This window comes from Cottoperca gobio, chromosome 1 (genome assembly GCF_900634415.1).
Source record: "Cottoperca gobio chromosome 1, fCotGob3.1, whole genome shotgun sequence".
NCBI classification, from domain to species: domain Eukaryota; kingdom Metazoa; phylum Chordata; class Actinopteri; order Perciformes; family Bovichtidae; genus Cottoperca; species Cottoperca gobio.
In genome coordinates, this window is record NC_041355.1 from 2,767,060 (window position 1) to 2,784,608 (window position 17,549).

At 39.8% G+C, this 17,549-nt stretch overlaps 1 protein-coding gene across 1 annotated transcript; it reads left to right on the forward strand.

Moving 5' to 3' along the window:
* Positions 1-17,535, forward strand: trip10b (thyroid hormone receptor interactor 10b). The gene is made up of 14 exons (XM_029433278.1): positions 1-24; positions 5,811-5,926; positions 6,045-6,098; positions 6,945-7,092; positions 7,203-7,265; positions 8,126-8,230; positions 8,467-8,595; positions 8,809-8,955; positions 9,172-9,333; positions 13,092-13,201; positions 14,176-14,308; positions 14,409-14,476; positions 15,212-15,318; positions 15,447-17,535. Exons 1-14 carry the CDS (start codon positions 1-3, stop codon positions 15,590-15,592), a joined length of 1,512 nt encoding a protein of 503 aa, XP_029289138.1. The 3' UTR covers positions 15,593-17,535.
* The last annotated feature ends 14 nt before the right edge of the window (positions 17,536-17,549 follow it).

Here is a 17,549-nt window from a genome sequence, read left to right on the forward strand (position 1 = left end):
ATGGACTGGGGAACAGATCTTTGGGTAAGTTGACAGCTGACACAAGGAGAGCCCTCTGGGAGAAGTCATTATAAAAAGAAACATCCCTTAAGAGTAGGCTGCCCTGCTTTTGTTTTCGTCGACACACTATGTACACGGGACTCAGGCCTGGGTAAAGTAGCGACAGCAGCAGGAGTCTATCTGCAAAAGCCTTCAGCCAGAGGATTTCGCAACTCTGCATACCTTATTATAAGAGGGGAAGGAAGAGTTATATTACTCTTTCTGGCCACCTTATCTGCACACTGTAGGCTAAAGGTGTACTCCACCACCTTTCTGTCTCACTTCTCCTTCATGCATGCTCTAACCTGAGCTTTGCTTTGTGACAACACCTCTCAGGAAGTGTTGAAGGCTCAGGCTTGTGTCTGCATCTGGTCAGTGTCTCTCTCAGCTGTGAATCACGGTGACAGTCATCAGGTCAAAACGTCCCTCACAGCAGCAAAGACCTCTGTGGAGTCACAGGCAGCACTGGACTGGAGGCTTCTGATCTAGGGCTGAAAGCAACAATTATTTATGTATTAAGATTAGTTTCCTAGTTAATCAATCAGTCTTTTGGTCTATAAAACATCAGGAATAAGTATTAAAAAGAAGCAGGGCTGGTTGATATGGAGTGCATCAAATATCACAATATCTTTGACCTCATATCTTGGTATCTTCAAGATTAACAAGGTCTTTGTCCCAATAATTTGACCAGATATTTTCTGTATGTTTTGAACTCGCTTGGTCTAAATACGAGGGCTAGAGTATCTAACCTGAAACAACTCAATGCACAAGTAACGGTAAAGTAGGGAAAAGCACATTTTCAGTTTTTAAAAAGCAGCTGAAGAAAAAGATGCTGATTAAGTTAATATAGTGAAACATCCTTTCCAGGACAGATCTACGCTTTGGGCTAGTTTACGAATTTGTGTTGTTTTTTTTAAATCATTTTTAGAATACTTTATAATATTGATGTTTTATGTTTATCATTGTTTTCACACGTCACCCACTTCTCCAGCCTGCCTCCTGGCCTCAGGAGGATATCCTACTGTACTACAGTACTGTATGCACATTTGTGTACTGTATTTTTAATTGATCAAATACAATCAATGAATCGATATTGTAGGGCCATTGGTGCTTTCCCAAAAAATATTAACACAATGAGATTTTTGATAAATAATAACTGAGTAATGTGGGTGAATATTAGAAACAGTCTGGTAAGAACAATTACATCAATTTACTCACATGCAGCTTTTAAAACCAGGAAAAGACAACACAGGACATCCAAAATCTAAGAAGATATCGAGTCTCATGTCACGACATCGATCTAATATTGATAAATTTCTCAGTCCTACTTTAAATTACGTGTTTTGTCCGACCAGCCGTCCAGAACCCAAAGACATCCTGTTTACTTCACCTACGACACAGAAAGGCAGGAAATCCTCACATTTGAGAAGCAGAAACCTGAGAATGTTTGGCATTTTTGCTTCATACACAGTTAATCAATTGTCCAAATAGCTCCTGATTAAGTCTGATGATTGATTCATAACAGATAAGCCAATCATCTCAGCTCTACACACAGATGTGGAAGGTGACCTCAAGAAAATGCGTGTTAAGTACAGAATGTGTGCTTCAAACAAAACACCCTGACTGTTCGTGATAGTCGGTTTAATAGCTGAATTTAGGAGCAAACACGACTAAATCTCCTTAATCCTGCTCTGATTGTTTTCAGAGCCTGAGTACATGCCTTTGAGATTATTCCACTGCTAGACTGGGTGAGGCTGTTTAATGCTGCGTTTGTTGATAAAGTTCAAAATCATTTAACACCTTGTGTTGTGTTTGATGGGATCTGATAAACTGTGGCTTTATTGTGGGAAAACCAAAACGTATCATAGCTAGAGCTGAAACTATTCGATCAGTCAGTTGTCAGAATTCATCTCCTGATTATTTTCATCATTGTCTAATTGTTTGGTTTATAAAATGGGTGTAAACAGAGAAAAAAGGCCATCGCTCTCTCCCAAAGCCCAAATTGATTCCTTATATCGGCTTGTTTTGTCTGACCAACAGGCCAAAACCTGAAGATATTCAGTTTATTATCACATCGGACAAAGAAAAGCAGAAAATGCTCACAATTGAGAAACTGGAACTTGTGAATTGTTGGCATCAAAAAGTAATTTTTTAAGCATTAATGTCAATGTGCTGCTTTTTGTTTGTCCTATAATTTATAATAAACTGAAAATATTTAGTTTTCTTTTTAACTTTACGACATTTTTATTGGCATTTTCTGATATTTATAGATTGAATGATGTTTGATTTATGGAAAAGAGAACATGAGAATAATTGTGAGTACAGAGGATGATTTGAAAGGGAAGTAAAACATCCCCCATTTAGCCCCATGTCATACAGTTTCTTACTTTTGTAGCTTTTAAGTTTGAAAAATCATCTAATGCCACATTCTTAACACAAATTTCCCCCAAATTCACATATTTGGTATTTTTGGAAACTTGGTTTGAACACTGTTTGGCTGCACAGCATCAGTTTTATTAGAGCTGCAACTATTAATCAACTGATCGTTAGTCGATTGACAGAAAAATAATCGCCATATATTTTGATAATAAATTAACTGTTAATTTCTTTTCGTGCAGAAATTGCAGAAGATGCTGTTTTCAGCCTCTCAAATATGGGAAAATATGTCCTGCTTTTCAGTTTTTTAAAATATCATATTATACGGAATACCAAACAAGATATTTAAAGACTTCACCCTTGGACTTTTAAAAACTTTAGAAGTAGAAGGGGAGACAGTTCCAGAGGGACAGGCCCCTAATCTCTCTTTGATTTGCGGAGGGAGCGAGGTATGGCGAGCGAGGCCTTGTAAGTGATAAGCAGTATCTTGAAGTCTATTCTGTACTTTACGGGGAGCCAGTGAAAGGGTGCGAGGAATGTTGTGATGTGGGACAGGGTTGGCTGAGACAAGAGAAAAGAGCATTGCAATAGTGAAAAAGAAGGCTATGAATAAGTAGAATAAGTCATTCTAGATCTTGACTTGATTTTTGTGATGATTCGGAGTTGGAAGAAGCAGCTTTGCAGAAGCTAGTTTATGTCAGGGTCAAAGATGACACCTATGTTTCTCGTTAAGGGTTTAACACTGGTGGCTAGAACGGCTGATGTAGGATTTTACGTTGGAGACAAAGTTATCAGGACCAATAAGAAGAACCTCGGTTTTGTCTGAAGTTAGATGAAGGCAGTTAAGCGATATCCATTCCTTGATAGCAGCCAGGCAGTCCTGGATATATTACCCATGTCGTTTTGCTTAACTGAAAAGTAAAGCTGCATGTTGAGAGATGCAGTTGAACTGACTAAGATTGACTAGAAGTAACATGTAGAGGGAGAAAACCATGGGACCAAGGATTGAACCCTGTGGAACTCCACAGAGTAAAAAGCGACCTTAAACTGTCATGTCTGACAGAAAGGACGACAACCAATTGAGAGCCTTGAAAACCTTGGATGCCCTCAAGAAGCTTTTTACACAAATGTAAACTTATATAATATGTAAAGATTTGTTTTTTTAAAATATAAATTATGCCTTTTGGAGGTTATGCTCGAGGTTGTAAGGCTCCAGTGACTTCCTGTTTGCCTAGTTGATTGCTTTACTGTAAATAGGACGAGGCTACATATGTTTCCTAGCAACTGATTTACGCATTACTAAAGTTCCTACTAGCTAAGACATTTAATCCTGACGGTGCAACCTGATTTAGTAAATCAATAGTTTGTAACAGTACTTAATGAGAACTTTACTCAAACTTTATGGAAAGCTGGTGCAGCCTCTTCCGCTTACATTACGACTGAGGGGAGCTAGAATCAGACCTCAGATCAGCCTGGATGAGCAAACATGTGCTGCCGTGTGTCGTCACAGTGAGGGGTGGGACTAGTCCGACTGGTTCCAGGGTTTGTAGAGGCCCCTGGGACCGTCAGTCACAGGGCGGAGGTTCACACTGAGCTAATGATTATCTCATTCCTGAACCCTCTCTCAGTCTCACTATCAGTATTTCCTCCTCTGGCACAAACATGCAGATGTGTTACAGTGGAGTAATGGGGCGTAGCAGCAGAAGTGGTAAATACATGCAGGAATATATCTCAAAGATTTTTCACAAGCTCTTCAATCTCTTCATCACAGTTTGTTTCTAGTCAATCTGATTCCCCCAATCGCTCTCCTTCCTGATGCAAAACGTCAGTTTCACTCCACCGTACTCATGTTGTCGAATCCTTTTCTTTCCTGCTTCCCGCCGCTCTCGTATCCAGGACATTGCTAACTGTGTTACTGTATGATCTCCATTTAGCTTTACCCTCCTCTGAGGACTCAATATGTGGGTCTCTGCAGTCTCCACACACACACACACACACACACACACACACACACACACACACACACACACACACACACACACACACACACACACACACACACACACACACACACAACCAAAAGGTGGAGTCTTTCTTTGTGTTCTTCATTGTCACGTTCCCCTTCTCTGAGCCCTTGTATGTTATATGACTCTGTGTAGAAATAAGTTAGTGGGGACAGAGAGGACAAATGTTACCTGTCCAACAGGTTTGTGTGTGTGTGCGTGTGTGTGTGTGTTCTCAAGGCATGAATGTGTGTAAAGAGAGAGACGGAGAGGAATGTTGAAAGAAGAGTTTGCTTTTATTCTCTACTACACCTTTTGTAGTTTGTGTGTGTGTGTGTGTGTGTGTGTGTGTGTGTGTGTGTGTGTGTGTGTGTGTGTGTGTGTGTGTGTGTGTGTGTGTGTGTGTGTGTGTGTGTGTGTGTGTGTGTGTGTGTGTGTGTGGGGAGGGTTATTCTTAGACTTCCAGTTTCCATTTGTGTCAGATCCACAGCCTTATGAAATGTGGTTTCAGCTGAAATGCTTCGTCAATTGAAAATTATTCAGCAGCTATTTTAATAATTGATTTCTCGTTCCTTAATGTCACAAGCTCACTCAAGGTCCACAAACACACACAGAATATGTTCTGGTTTTCCTTCCGACTGTGTCAGTTAACTGACAATGTTTGGGTTTTGGACTGTTGGTCGGACATAACAAGAAATGTTATGATGTCATCTTGGGCTCTGGTGCGTTCATTTCAGCCCAAAATCCAAAACAGGAATGTTCCCAGTATGTGCAGATGTCAGACGGTGCATTATTAATGCAATGACGCATTCGATGTTAATGTCACTTTTCATGCAACAATGCTAAATACGCTACAAAAACTCACATTTGAAAAGCTATAAAACTAGACAATGTTTGCCAATTTTGTTTAAAAGAAAAACAGTTGCAGAATCAGAGTCGTTCAGCTAGTTGAAGCATTTCCGCTTTAGTTTGAAGTTTATGACCCACTGACGTTAACAGAGACATGTCGCTTTATCAGGCCTTTACTGCAGCCAGCTTCACTTCTTGTTTCCATTTTTGCTTCCAGTCTGGTCTTCAGTAAGTGAAACACAGGATAACTGAGACTGAGGTCATGTGTCTGACTCAGCCAGTGCAGTGTGTGTGTGTGTGTGTGTGTGTGTGTGTGTGTGTGTGTGTGTGTGTGTGTGTAACCCTCAATTGTGACTTCACTAACTTTATCTCAAATCAAAAGTGCTGGAGCACAATTAAAAATGATGTCACTATCCAAGAGTGTGCTGGAGGTTTGCTGTGAGACATGTCGAGCTCAAGGTGTTTCTCGACGGATGCCGCAGCGCTCGTGTTCTTATATACATGTATGAAAACACGTGTCGCTCTGTGCTGTTCCTCTCTTAGGACCAGTATGATCACATCGACAAACACACGCAGTCCGGCATCGACCTGGTGGAGCGTTACATAAAGTTTGTGAAGGAACGGACAGAAATAGAGCAGAGCTACGCCAAACAACTCAGGTGTGCATTTTGCTTTTTATGAGCCTGTTAATGAATGTTTATTCAAATGAACATGAATTGGGATCATGTATATGTGTGTGTGTAATAGAGAGTCACACTTCTGTTTTTACTCTAACAGGACTCTATCAAAGAAATATGCCAAACGAGGGAGCAAAGATGAGCAAGACTGCAAGTAAGGGAACAAAATGTCCAGTTTCCTTTAATGCATATATATAAATTACATACAGTAAATATATAAAAATGACAATATGACACGCATATGCAGGAGGAATGATAACTGTGGCAGATTCAGAGTAATTTATAAGCTATAATATAATGTTAACGCTAAAACTATGTGTGTGTGAGTTGTTTTAAAACTCCAGATGACTTTGTTTGATGTCTTGTGAGTATTATAGTGCCGTATTGTAAGTAAGTATGTGTCACTTTGTATAAAAGAGAAAATCATTTGAGAAATGTGGTTTAAACTTACAGAAGTTTGTCAAAACCCAAACGGAGCATGACCGTTAAACTCAACTCTGATATTGTAGCATCCTGGCTCCCACAGGTGGATTCTAAAGAAAAAACACTAAATAATGTAATTATCTTGAAAATAATGCAACGTTTCTACTGTAACTATTCAGCTAGTTAGCAGGAGATGCTAATGTTTGCAACCAACGCAGATAAACACACAGTTTAATCCATTCCTTTCACTTTGTCTGATGAGTTTTTAACATAATATCACTTATTAGAGCAGTGATTTTAAAAAGTGGGGCGTCTCTGCCAGGAAAGAGTGAAAAGTTTATTTTTTTACAAAAGGCTACATAGTTCAACTAATTATGTCACATTTTTTAAATCTATAATACTTCGTAGATTACATTCTAATCCAACATTTAATCTAACTCTCAAACATTTGTATCACGTTTTATATCTTTCTAATACATTCCTCTTGTATGTTGTCTATCTTGTGAGGGGTCCTTGAGAGGCCCTCTGTATTAGAGCACCGTGCTCATCGCTCTCGGTCTCTCCCTCCGTGCTGCAGATTCAGCAACCACGCATCACTCCAGGAGATCCTCAACGAGCTGAACGATTACGCCGGCCAACGGGAGCTCATCGCTGAAAACATGATGACCGCCATCTGTGTGGATCTCACCAAGTACCTGCAGGATCTCAAGCAGGAACGCAAAACAGTGAGGGAGGGAGGGAGGTCCCACTGGGGAAGGGAGGGAACGGGGAAGGCTGCCAGATTTACGTGGTACCTTGTGTCCTCATCATTAACTGAAACCTTTTCCTTCCCCAGCACCTGTCTGATGCCAAGAAGACCCAGCAGAATTTAGAGACCAGCTTTAAACAACTAGAAAGTGTGAGTCACGTGTTCGGGTTGCTTCCCGACGTCTAGTTTGGATCACATTATTGTTATTGTTGTTTATTGTTTGTGTTTTCCTACAGTTTCTTAAAGGTTTCGTGGAAATAATGTTTATTATACTAATTAAAGGAAAAACTAAGTTATTTGAGCATTATTTTGGTTAGTTAAGCTTATATTAAGTTATTTTCCTTAAGAGAAACCCAAGTGAATAGTTATTCATTTATCGTTTGGTACTTTATTTTTCATACATGTTGAACTGTATGTTTGCCTGTAACAAATTGCACATTTCTGCTTGTTCAGCAGAGCTGCTGCAGAACAGACGAGATGCTAAATTAAGATGGTTTAACAAGTGTTTGGAGTTAATTCATTGTGTCTCTATTTAACCGTAGTGAGGACCAGTTTGCACGGTTCTTTCAAAGACACGTATAGGAATTTATTGGAAATGTGCAATTCCCTAAAAATAGTTTAGAAACTATATGTCTGACATTTCTGCTTCCTCCCCAGCAACATTTTTTATTTATTTATTTGTAAGAAAGTAGTAAAAACTATTCACAGGTCTGTTACTTTATTATTGGTCAATTCATCATTTAATAATGTTATATAGATCAGTTATACACCAAGAATTGGAACATTGTTGGGTTTGAGAAAACATCTTTCAAATGAAACGCAATCTATCTGTTTCCCTAGATACCACCAGACGTGAATATATATATATATATATATATATATATATATATATATATATATATATATATATATATATATATATATATATATATATATATATATATATATATATATATAAATAAATAATGTTTCTTTTGTGTGTGTGTGTGTGTGTGTGTGTGTGTGTGCAGACTAAGAAGCGCTTTGCCAAGGAGTGGGGTGAGGCTGAAAAAGCCACTCAACAAGCAGAGAAAACGGAGTGCGACAGCAATGCCACCAGGCTCGATGTCGACAAAGTAAACACACACACACACACACACACACACACACACGTTAGCATCAACAACTGAACACTGATTTTCAGATATTTTCAGTCAAAGAAAACAAACCTTGAACTTTCCTTGTCTGTCTCCCTGAATCTGTTCCCACACTTTTCCCTCTTTTTGTTTTGCATCTTTTCTCCCTCTTCCTGCATCCTTTCATGTTCCCCTCCCGCTCTCTTCCGTCGCTCCATTTATCTTTCGCTCTGAAGGCCAAGCAACATGCCCATGCCCGCACACACACAGCGGAGGAGTGCAGGAACGACTATGCAGCCCAGCTCCAGAAATACAACAAGGAACAAAACTTCTTCTACTACACGGAGATACCGCAGATCTTCAATGTGAGAGAAAGACGCGTGTAAACGCACACATTCACAATGCACTGGGCACACACCTGTTTTAAATTACGTAATAGAAACCAAACGCACCCTTTCAAAAGTTAATAGCTCTCCAGTGTTTTCATACGCATGTACGAATGGCCAATTTATAAACACAGACAGTGTGAATGTAATATGACATTTAGGAAGGAAGTTGTATGATTGTGTGCAAAACAGAAAATGCAGGACATGGATGAGCGGAGGATTCGGCGGATGGCGGAGGGCTACTGCCAGTTTTCAGACATCGAGAAGAACGTGCTGCCCATCATCACCAAGTGTTTAGAGGGGATTTCCACAGCAGGGGTGAAAATTAATGAGAAACAGGTAATAATGTTGTGTTTATTCGGTCGTTTCGTTTTATTCTGTTTCACCCACACTATTAAAATAATGGTCATATTTGTGAAGCTTGTGATGCTGGTCCGTGTTCTGGTGTTTAAAGGGAGAGATTATGTTTTTATGTTAAAGAACTAATGTATTGTGACCATCCTCAAAGGTCCAGTATCAGTTGTTGTCAACACTTAACCGTTTGTCTCCCTGCAGGACTCGATACTGTTCATAGAGCAGCACAAGTCTGGCTTTGAGCGACCTGCAGATGTTGAGTTTGAAGACTACACCCAGGGAATCAAATCGGCAACCTCTGACTCCAGCCTCAACCCTCCCAAAGGGCGTGCCAAGCTCTGGCCTTTCAGCAAGAAGAACAAGGTGAATTCTGTTCACATTAGTTTCGCTCTGAGTTTGAGTTTGCATATAAAATGCAGCGTCTCAATGGACAAGATGTGTACTGCCTCTCCCCTCTCTGCTTCTGCTTCTGCATACCTGAAAATCCTCCCCGTCGAATATGGCTCAACTAATCCGGGCTATCAAGTTGTGATCAGGCTAAAAATGATCCTGTTATGTAATCCATATAACTTTGGTTCTTTAAACGCACTTAACGGAGTTGATTTGACAATTCAGCGCCATGTTTTCTGTTTTCGGTCTGACAACAGTCAGAAATGTTTAATGTTTAATGTATCGGTAAAGGTAAGTGTTGAAAACACATTACACCAGCAGATTGTGATGGTTTCTTGAAAGGTAAGGAACATTGTTCTAAAACCAGCAAAGTCTTCTCTCAACATCATTTCCTTAAACAGCTGGGATCTGTATTTTTTAGTAAAAGTTACTCAAACAGGAGTAGATCTGTTGGGGACTATTTTCTGCTGCGGATGAATACACTTTTGCCATGCAAGTGATTTTTGTTCTTCTTTTACAGTGTATGTGTGATTTAAAAGTAAACTACAGTGCCCATGTTCATCGCAAGAAAGCAACATGTCGCCCGGTGCAATGGTGCGACTCACTGATGCAGCTTTAGAGGAGTTTTTGACTTTTAATGGGATTTGTTGGCATAAGAAAAAATAAGTATCACCAAACTTATCCTTCAATAAGTGACATGTTTATATTTCAAATAATAATGATAGACATTCCTCAATACACACCTCAGAAAAGGCGTAGTGTTACAGTCAACTGTGGATAAACCTGTACTGTTGGTTTAACGACTTGTTGCAGATACGTTTCAAGACGTCTTTGAAGAACTTAAAAATCTTTAGTCCACTCTGTGCATAGATATCAGGCCTCTTTTGTTATGCTCCTTCTGTTGTAGAAGTGCAAAATGACGCTCACATGGTCTCATAACAATGTGCATTTACACACACACACACACACACACACACACACACACACACACATTCCACTCATGTCTTACCCCACTACCCTGTTGCCCTCAGGGACCAATTCTAATTCCAGTCTGCTGCACAGACTTGCCCCAAAAAGCGCTTCTCGCTCTCTCTTTAACTCTTTGTCCACTTTATCACAAAGATCTCTGCATCTGTTTGACTCCCCTTTCTTCTTCTCTTGTTTTCCTGTCTTTATCAGTGTCCTCTTCTTACTCCTTTGCTCCTCTTCCTCTGCTCCCTTGTCTCCTCCCCCTTTCCTCAGTTTGCCTCTCCGTCTATCTCTCCCCCGTGCCCTTTCCCACCGGGCAGCCGCCCCCGCTCCCTCCCCCTCTCCAAGCTGCAGCAGTCCCCTCTCTCTGTCTGCTTTAGAGAGTTTAATCGCTCTATCAAACCCAGGATTGCCACCTTAAAGATATTACACAAACACTCGGTGAGTGACGACATCTGCTCAGGTCCTCCACCCGCTGTCTGTAAACACCCTCCTCATACATTTGTCTCATTCATGTAAATACGATGTTATACCTCAACATGTGTACAGTTACCATGCTTGTTATTGTAACAGTGTTTCCCATGTGGTGTTCATGCTGTACACCTTTCTCACACGGAGTGTCCCTTTCTCTCCGTCTAGACGTCGAATGCTGAAAAGCACATGGTAACATTTATTATCGTTACATTTAAGGGTCAAAATCAAAAGGTGCTTAAATAACAGTATTCTGGTGCTGGATGGTTCTCAAGGGGGAAAACTATTTAGAGGGATAGTTTGGATGTTTTGAAGTGGAGTTGTATGAAGTACTAGTACCTACAATAGATGGCAACACCCAGTTTGAAGAAACAGACAGGAGTACGAAGCAAAGTAATGTACTGCTGTGGACGGGGGCAGCAGCAAAACGTATGTTAGCCCCTAAAAAAACTATTTATTTTAGTGTTCGCAGTATTCAGAATATTTTTATAGCATAACCTTGCCATCAGGCAGCCCTGAGAACTGAAGCCTGTATATCTACGCTCTCTTCAAGGCCACCAGACTCCATTGATGAAAACAGTCAGAAAGGTCTGTCTGACGGCAAGAAGCGGAGAAAATGTTCTTAGCGTAGCGAACACTTAAACTGATCTATGGAAGAGTACCTCATACAACCCCACTTATACAAGTCCAACCTTTAAGGAGTAACTCCACGCTGGATCATGCTGCACTGACCTCCGCAAGTAAAAAGGTATAAAGGTCCGGTCACACCATTTAATTTAACCATCAGGATAAAAAAATATTCCATCTGCTGCGTGATTTAAAAAAAAAAAGTCAATTTTATTTACATAATAATACAAATTCAGAAAGAAATGTCCTTTTTGTCTAAAACTAGAAGATCGAAACATACAAATATAACTGGTAATATTATTCTACTAAGATTGTTAAATATGAGCAGTGGTTGTTTTGTTTTTATTTAAAGACTTTTTCCCCAGATAGCCGGGATAATTCTTTAAATGTAATATTAATACAGAGGCACAAACTGGGTTTCTGTTTTCGGTTGCTGAGTTTATTCAAAAGACTAATAATTAATAATAACTAATAAAGTGTGTCGATAGAAACAATTCATGCCTATTTACTTTGCATCCACTCATTTTACCTGATTTCTTTCGCGACATTTCGGCATTTTAAATACAGGTGTGACCGGGCTTCATGTGACCTCACCTGTAATCACAGGTGCTTGTAGTCACCACGAGTTGGCAGTGCCAGCAGGATTCTTTGTCTGGGTGAAGTTACTCTTTAATTTACCAAATGAAATAAATGTTTTATTCAGGGAACATTTTGAACTTTCTCTTTTAAACTAAAACCAGAGAACCAAGTCTTCATTCTGTGATGCCTAACGGATGTATAACTTCTAAGTCAAGACTAATATCGAACATATATTTATTACTAAATTTCATTAAGTAAAAACTTGCAATAAAAGCTCAACTGCAACATTTCCTTTAAAAGAAATTGTTGCTACTTTGGACAATAAAAACAAAGACGCTGTAAACTGTTGTTCAACCTTTCAAGAGAATAAATAGTCTGTTTGTTATTGTGTCTTAAAATCTGTTCTCTCATCATGTTCTTTACCTTTTGTCTCTGGAATAAAGTGCAAGGCCCACTCGTTATACTCGTTATACTCTTAATACTCTTCATCACAGCACACCTCTCAGCTCAAACTGGTCCAGAGGTCTACAGCGAGACTTTTAATCAATGCAAAGGTCACCAAGATACTTACGTTAATAGTGCTTTGTTACTCCTCAACTCAGGAAATCTTAGAGACTCTAAATCTGTTTCATTTTATAAAAATAAATCTTAAATCACGTGCACGTATTATAGTTTTCCCTTCATAATAATTTTAGATTCAAATGATAATTTGTAATGAAATAGAATTCTTGCACTTACTTAAATGAACATGGCATCACAGGAGAAAGTCTTGTTGCATCAGTACAGAACAGCACAGCTGAAACTCTCAGGGGATGTTATACGGTTCTGAATAGTCTTTCTCTTCGCTCTCTTTATCTGGAACTGTGTTTTCTCTGTTTCCCAATCCCTACGTTCGTACCGTGAACATGGTTTGTTTCCTTTACATAGAGCAATTATGTGTCTCTCTATTGTTAGCTTTCTTTCTGTGTATGGAACGAGCAATAGAAACAGAAAGGAGTGACATCTGGTGGTGATCATTCATAAGGTTGTTGTATACATGATGCATCGGATAGTTACTGTGTGTGTGTGTGTCTGTGTGTGTGTAGCCGCCTGCTGCAGAAGATTTCTCTCACCTTCCTCCGGAGCAGAGGAAGAAGAGGCTGCAGTCGAAGATTGACGACATCTCCAAAGAGCTGCAGAAGGCGCAGGACCAAAGGTGACAACATCTCCATCCTGAAAGTTCCTCATTAGTTTTAATTCATTGTGATCATCCAAACTTGTTTGCGGCAGAAAAGATTGGAGCTTATGTGATGTTCTCCCACATGATTAGTCTTAATTTGTCCTCATTGTGTTCGGGTTTAAGTCTGTTGGCAGACATTTTAATACTTTCATTGGTCGACACCCAATTAGGTCGGAGTAGAGTTAAAGTTAGAGGACATCATTGCAGTTTCAAGCGTTTGGATTTACTTTAAAACCGTCGTCAGGAGCAGGGGAAGGTGTCAAGAAACAACCTCTATCTCCTACTGCAAGCTAGAAACTGCAGAATTACCTTGCTGATGTGTTTGGTGCGACTCTGCGCCGACATGTTTTACATTTAAAATGGATCGTTGGTTAATTGAAAATCTTATCAACTGCATGGATGCTCTTAAAAAGCCTGTGAAGTATTTCTCTATGACTTTGAATAACTTTGGTTGCTTATAATTTATTAGTTAAAGTGTGGCGAACAACCCCTAACTGTAACAAACTGAGAGAACACAACAGACCATGTGAAATAACCAAAGCAGTTTCAACTGTAGCAGAAAGTTGTGTGTTAATATAAGACTTATCGCTTTAGAAAAATTGGTTTTCAAACCTATAAATAATACATTTCCACAATCGAAAAAAGCTTATAAAAAAAAAAGAAGAAGCTTTATTTGTGTTTGTGTGCAACAGAGAAGCCTCAGGTGCATAAACATTATAACAAGATCAAATTTAATTACACATTTGTAAATGTTCGCCTCAGAGTTGACATACTTAAACTACATTTCGCTAAATTGTCCATCACACTTCTGGTTTTGTTCTGTTGTTGATGGTCGTTCAGGCCTTTAGTTTCCATTTAAAAGCATACAGGGACGTCCCTCCTGTCCTCCTGAGAAATGAGTGCTCACATTTCCAATACAACAACACTTCTGTTCCTCCGCCTGTCCTCAGTGAGGCACTGGAGAAGATGAAGGGTGTGTACGAGCAGAATCCACAGATGGGAGACCCCTCCAGTCTGGAGCCTCAGATCTCAGAAACTTCCCAGAACATTGGCCGCCTGAGGGGGGAGCACGCCAAATATGAGGTTTCTGCACACACACACACATACACTAATATTCTGTGCATGACGGATTCATTTGTGCATTTTGTGTAAACCTTAACATCTATTGCTGCTTCATCATCAGACGTGGCTGTCGGAAGCAGTGGGAGGAGAGGAATCTTCCAACGCCATCAACAATAATACTCAACATGGGTAAGACCTGTGTTTTTAAAGGAGTAGAAATTAGCACATTAACTTGCAGAGAGTTAAATGTTTGTTCACTTAATATGAAGCTACTGCTGGTAAGTTTAGCTAAAGCATCAAGAGTGGAAGCAGGAAGAATGTCTATGGGTTGCTACGACCTGCAAGGCCAGGGTGACCAACGAGGGGAGCGGAGCAAGCAGTAACGCTAGGGAGCTAATCTGTTAGCATGTTTACTGCTGGCTGTGTGAGCTATCACAGTGTTGTTAAGAGACCACACATTGTGGGGTTTGGAGATCCTCTGCCAGGAAACTGTAAGAATCAAACACTTAATTTCCTGCAAACCAATTTATTTTCTCCAAAATAAAATTTGCACAATGGGGGCAAGACTGTTTTTATTTAGTTCTTGTTCTTCAGACGTTGATATCTCTGCAGTGGCTGCACAGAAAACTGCATTTGAACTGTGACTCTCTCTCTACATGTGTTTGCATGTTGAGCTGTGAAGAATAGCCTTTACCAATCTCTTATAATGTTAGTTTACATCAAGAACAAAGGACGCTGGGAACATAGAGATGACCCTCGTCTTTATGCTAAGCTAAGCTAACCCGGCGTCTGGCTGTAGCTTTATTTTTGTTGTACAAACATTAGAGCGTGGTATCAATCTTCTCATCGAACTCTATACATCTGTGTAGCAGAATTCACTGAGGAAATGACGTCTTGATTTGTTTTGTTCTTGGATATTTCCAGTGTCGTAGCAGCTAACCAGTCCCCGAACATCTACTTAGAGTTCGATGACGAGTTTGACGACGTAGAAACTCCTGTTGGCCAGTGCTCGGCTCTGTACACTTTTGAGGGTACGTTGTCATATTCACACACTCCGCTCACAAATTGATTTAATATCAGCTCCCTTTTTAAACATGTCTCAATTCTGTGTGTGTGTGTGTGTGTGTGTGTGTGTGTGTGTGTGTGTGTGTGTGTGCAGGCAACAGTGAGGGCACCATTTCCATTACCGAGGGTGAGCTGCTGAGTATAATGGAGGAGGACAAAGGAGACGGATGGATGAGAGTCCTTAGAGCCGGAGGAGAAGAGGGCTATATACCTTCATCCTATGTCAAAGTTGGCCCGTAACACACACACACACACACACACACACACACACACACACACACACACACACACACACACACACACACACAGATCGTGATGGAAGCAAGTTAAGAGCCAAAGGTGAATACAAAGTCATCCACAATAATTGGAGCTTTTCTTTTATCTCAGCCAGTGACGTGTCTGGCGAGATGAAAGCGAGTGATTAGAAAGCTTCTTATCAAGGCTGATTGCAATATCATACAGTCCCCGTCTCTACTCGCTGCTGCAGCAGAGGCTATCTCGAATCGCAGACTGTCTGATCTTTATAGATTTCAGTTCTTTTAAACCCAAACTTTTGAATGTATAACTGAACTTTTCCGTCACAGCGCTAAGTGACGACTCGTGTAACATGTTCAGCATCATAGTAGCCTAACGCTACATTACTTTATGGTAGTATATCCACTCACTTGACTTTCCCACTGCCATCTCTAATAACCTGCTGAACCTTTTTCTTTTTGTATCACTGGCCCTTCTGCTAAAACCTCTTTCTTGACAGGATAATGTGAGTTTTTCTTTTTCATCTTAATGACGTGATGTTTTAGGACTTATAACTGGATAAAAACCACTACTCTATAGGGGGGTGCGACAAATACAATATCTCTCGATGGACTGTCACGGTAAAGGATAGGTTCACATTTTTGAATGTCGGTCTTAAAACGGATGCCCATATGAACTATGATTGTGCTTGCTGCGATCGTTCCTCTTGTTCATACTGACTCCCTTCCTAAAAGTCAAGCTTTCTGAAACTAATATGAAGCTTCAGCAGATTTATTAAGTAGGTATTGCAGCTCAGAAGTTTAAAAAAAGAGGAATTGCATCCTAATAGACTGTTATTTTGGAAGACACACTCTTGATATGAGTAACTCTGGCCTCGTTATAGCTCCAAATACACTTTGGAAAGGGCTGTGTATTGTGTCCCTCATTACTTATATTGGATGTAACGACAGCAAGCAAAGACTGTTTCAATGTACAGCACATATGGGCATGTGAGTACTGTTCCAAGAAGACTTTAAAATAAATGTGAACCTTTTTAACTTCATATTATATATTACAGTTTCTCTGCTACTAGTGAAATTTGCAAGGAAACTTGCTTTGCAATGTTTTTGTTTTTGTGAATTTAAGACATGTTGGGTAAAACAGCATTTGCCACGTTATCAGTCGTGGCACAAATACTTGGTGACCTGCCTGCGCTGCGTTTGAGGTTGCTGCTCGTCACATAGCACGGACATAAAACTAACAACGTGTGCAACTCAAAAGTGCAAAACAAGCAATTAATAAATCTTTGTCTTCACTTTTGAATTCCAATTCTGCTCAACGGGTTATTCTCTGATGGATTTTATGTCCCTACTTGTTCACATATATTTCACTTTATCACTTTCATTGATCGTCTCAAATTCTCTGAAACAAAGGACACGTTTAAAAAACGTCATTCTGAATTTAATTCCAGTTCACTTGTTCAACCAAATTTAAAAAGAGTGAAGGACAGCTGTTTCAAAATCAATGCGTACAATTAACCAGTTAAAAATGAATACTTCTACTCTTGCTCCCTCATTGAAAAATAATTTACAAATATTATTCATTTCAAAATGGCCTTACTCTCGTCATTGAATGTGCATCTGAGGTTTCAAGCGTCACTTCACGTCTTAAAGTGAGATTTAAGGTGAGCGCAGAGAAACGTCCTTCAGCAGATGCGTCACTTCTCTGCACCGTGAAGCTGAAACACTCACGAGAACAAAAAGCTTCACACTTTGAGAGGAGGTCCCTCTCATTGAGCCACATGATGTTTACCCGTCTCTTTCTCTACCACTCTGTCCTGCACTTTTTCAACATTTAAGGGGTATTATTGTATGATCCATTTTTTTTTAAAGTAAATGTTTGTTTTTACATGCATTGTTTGAGTCATAAAGTCTAAAGAAAAAAAAACATTTGTTGTCTTATT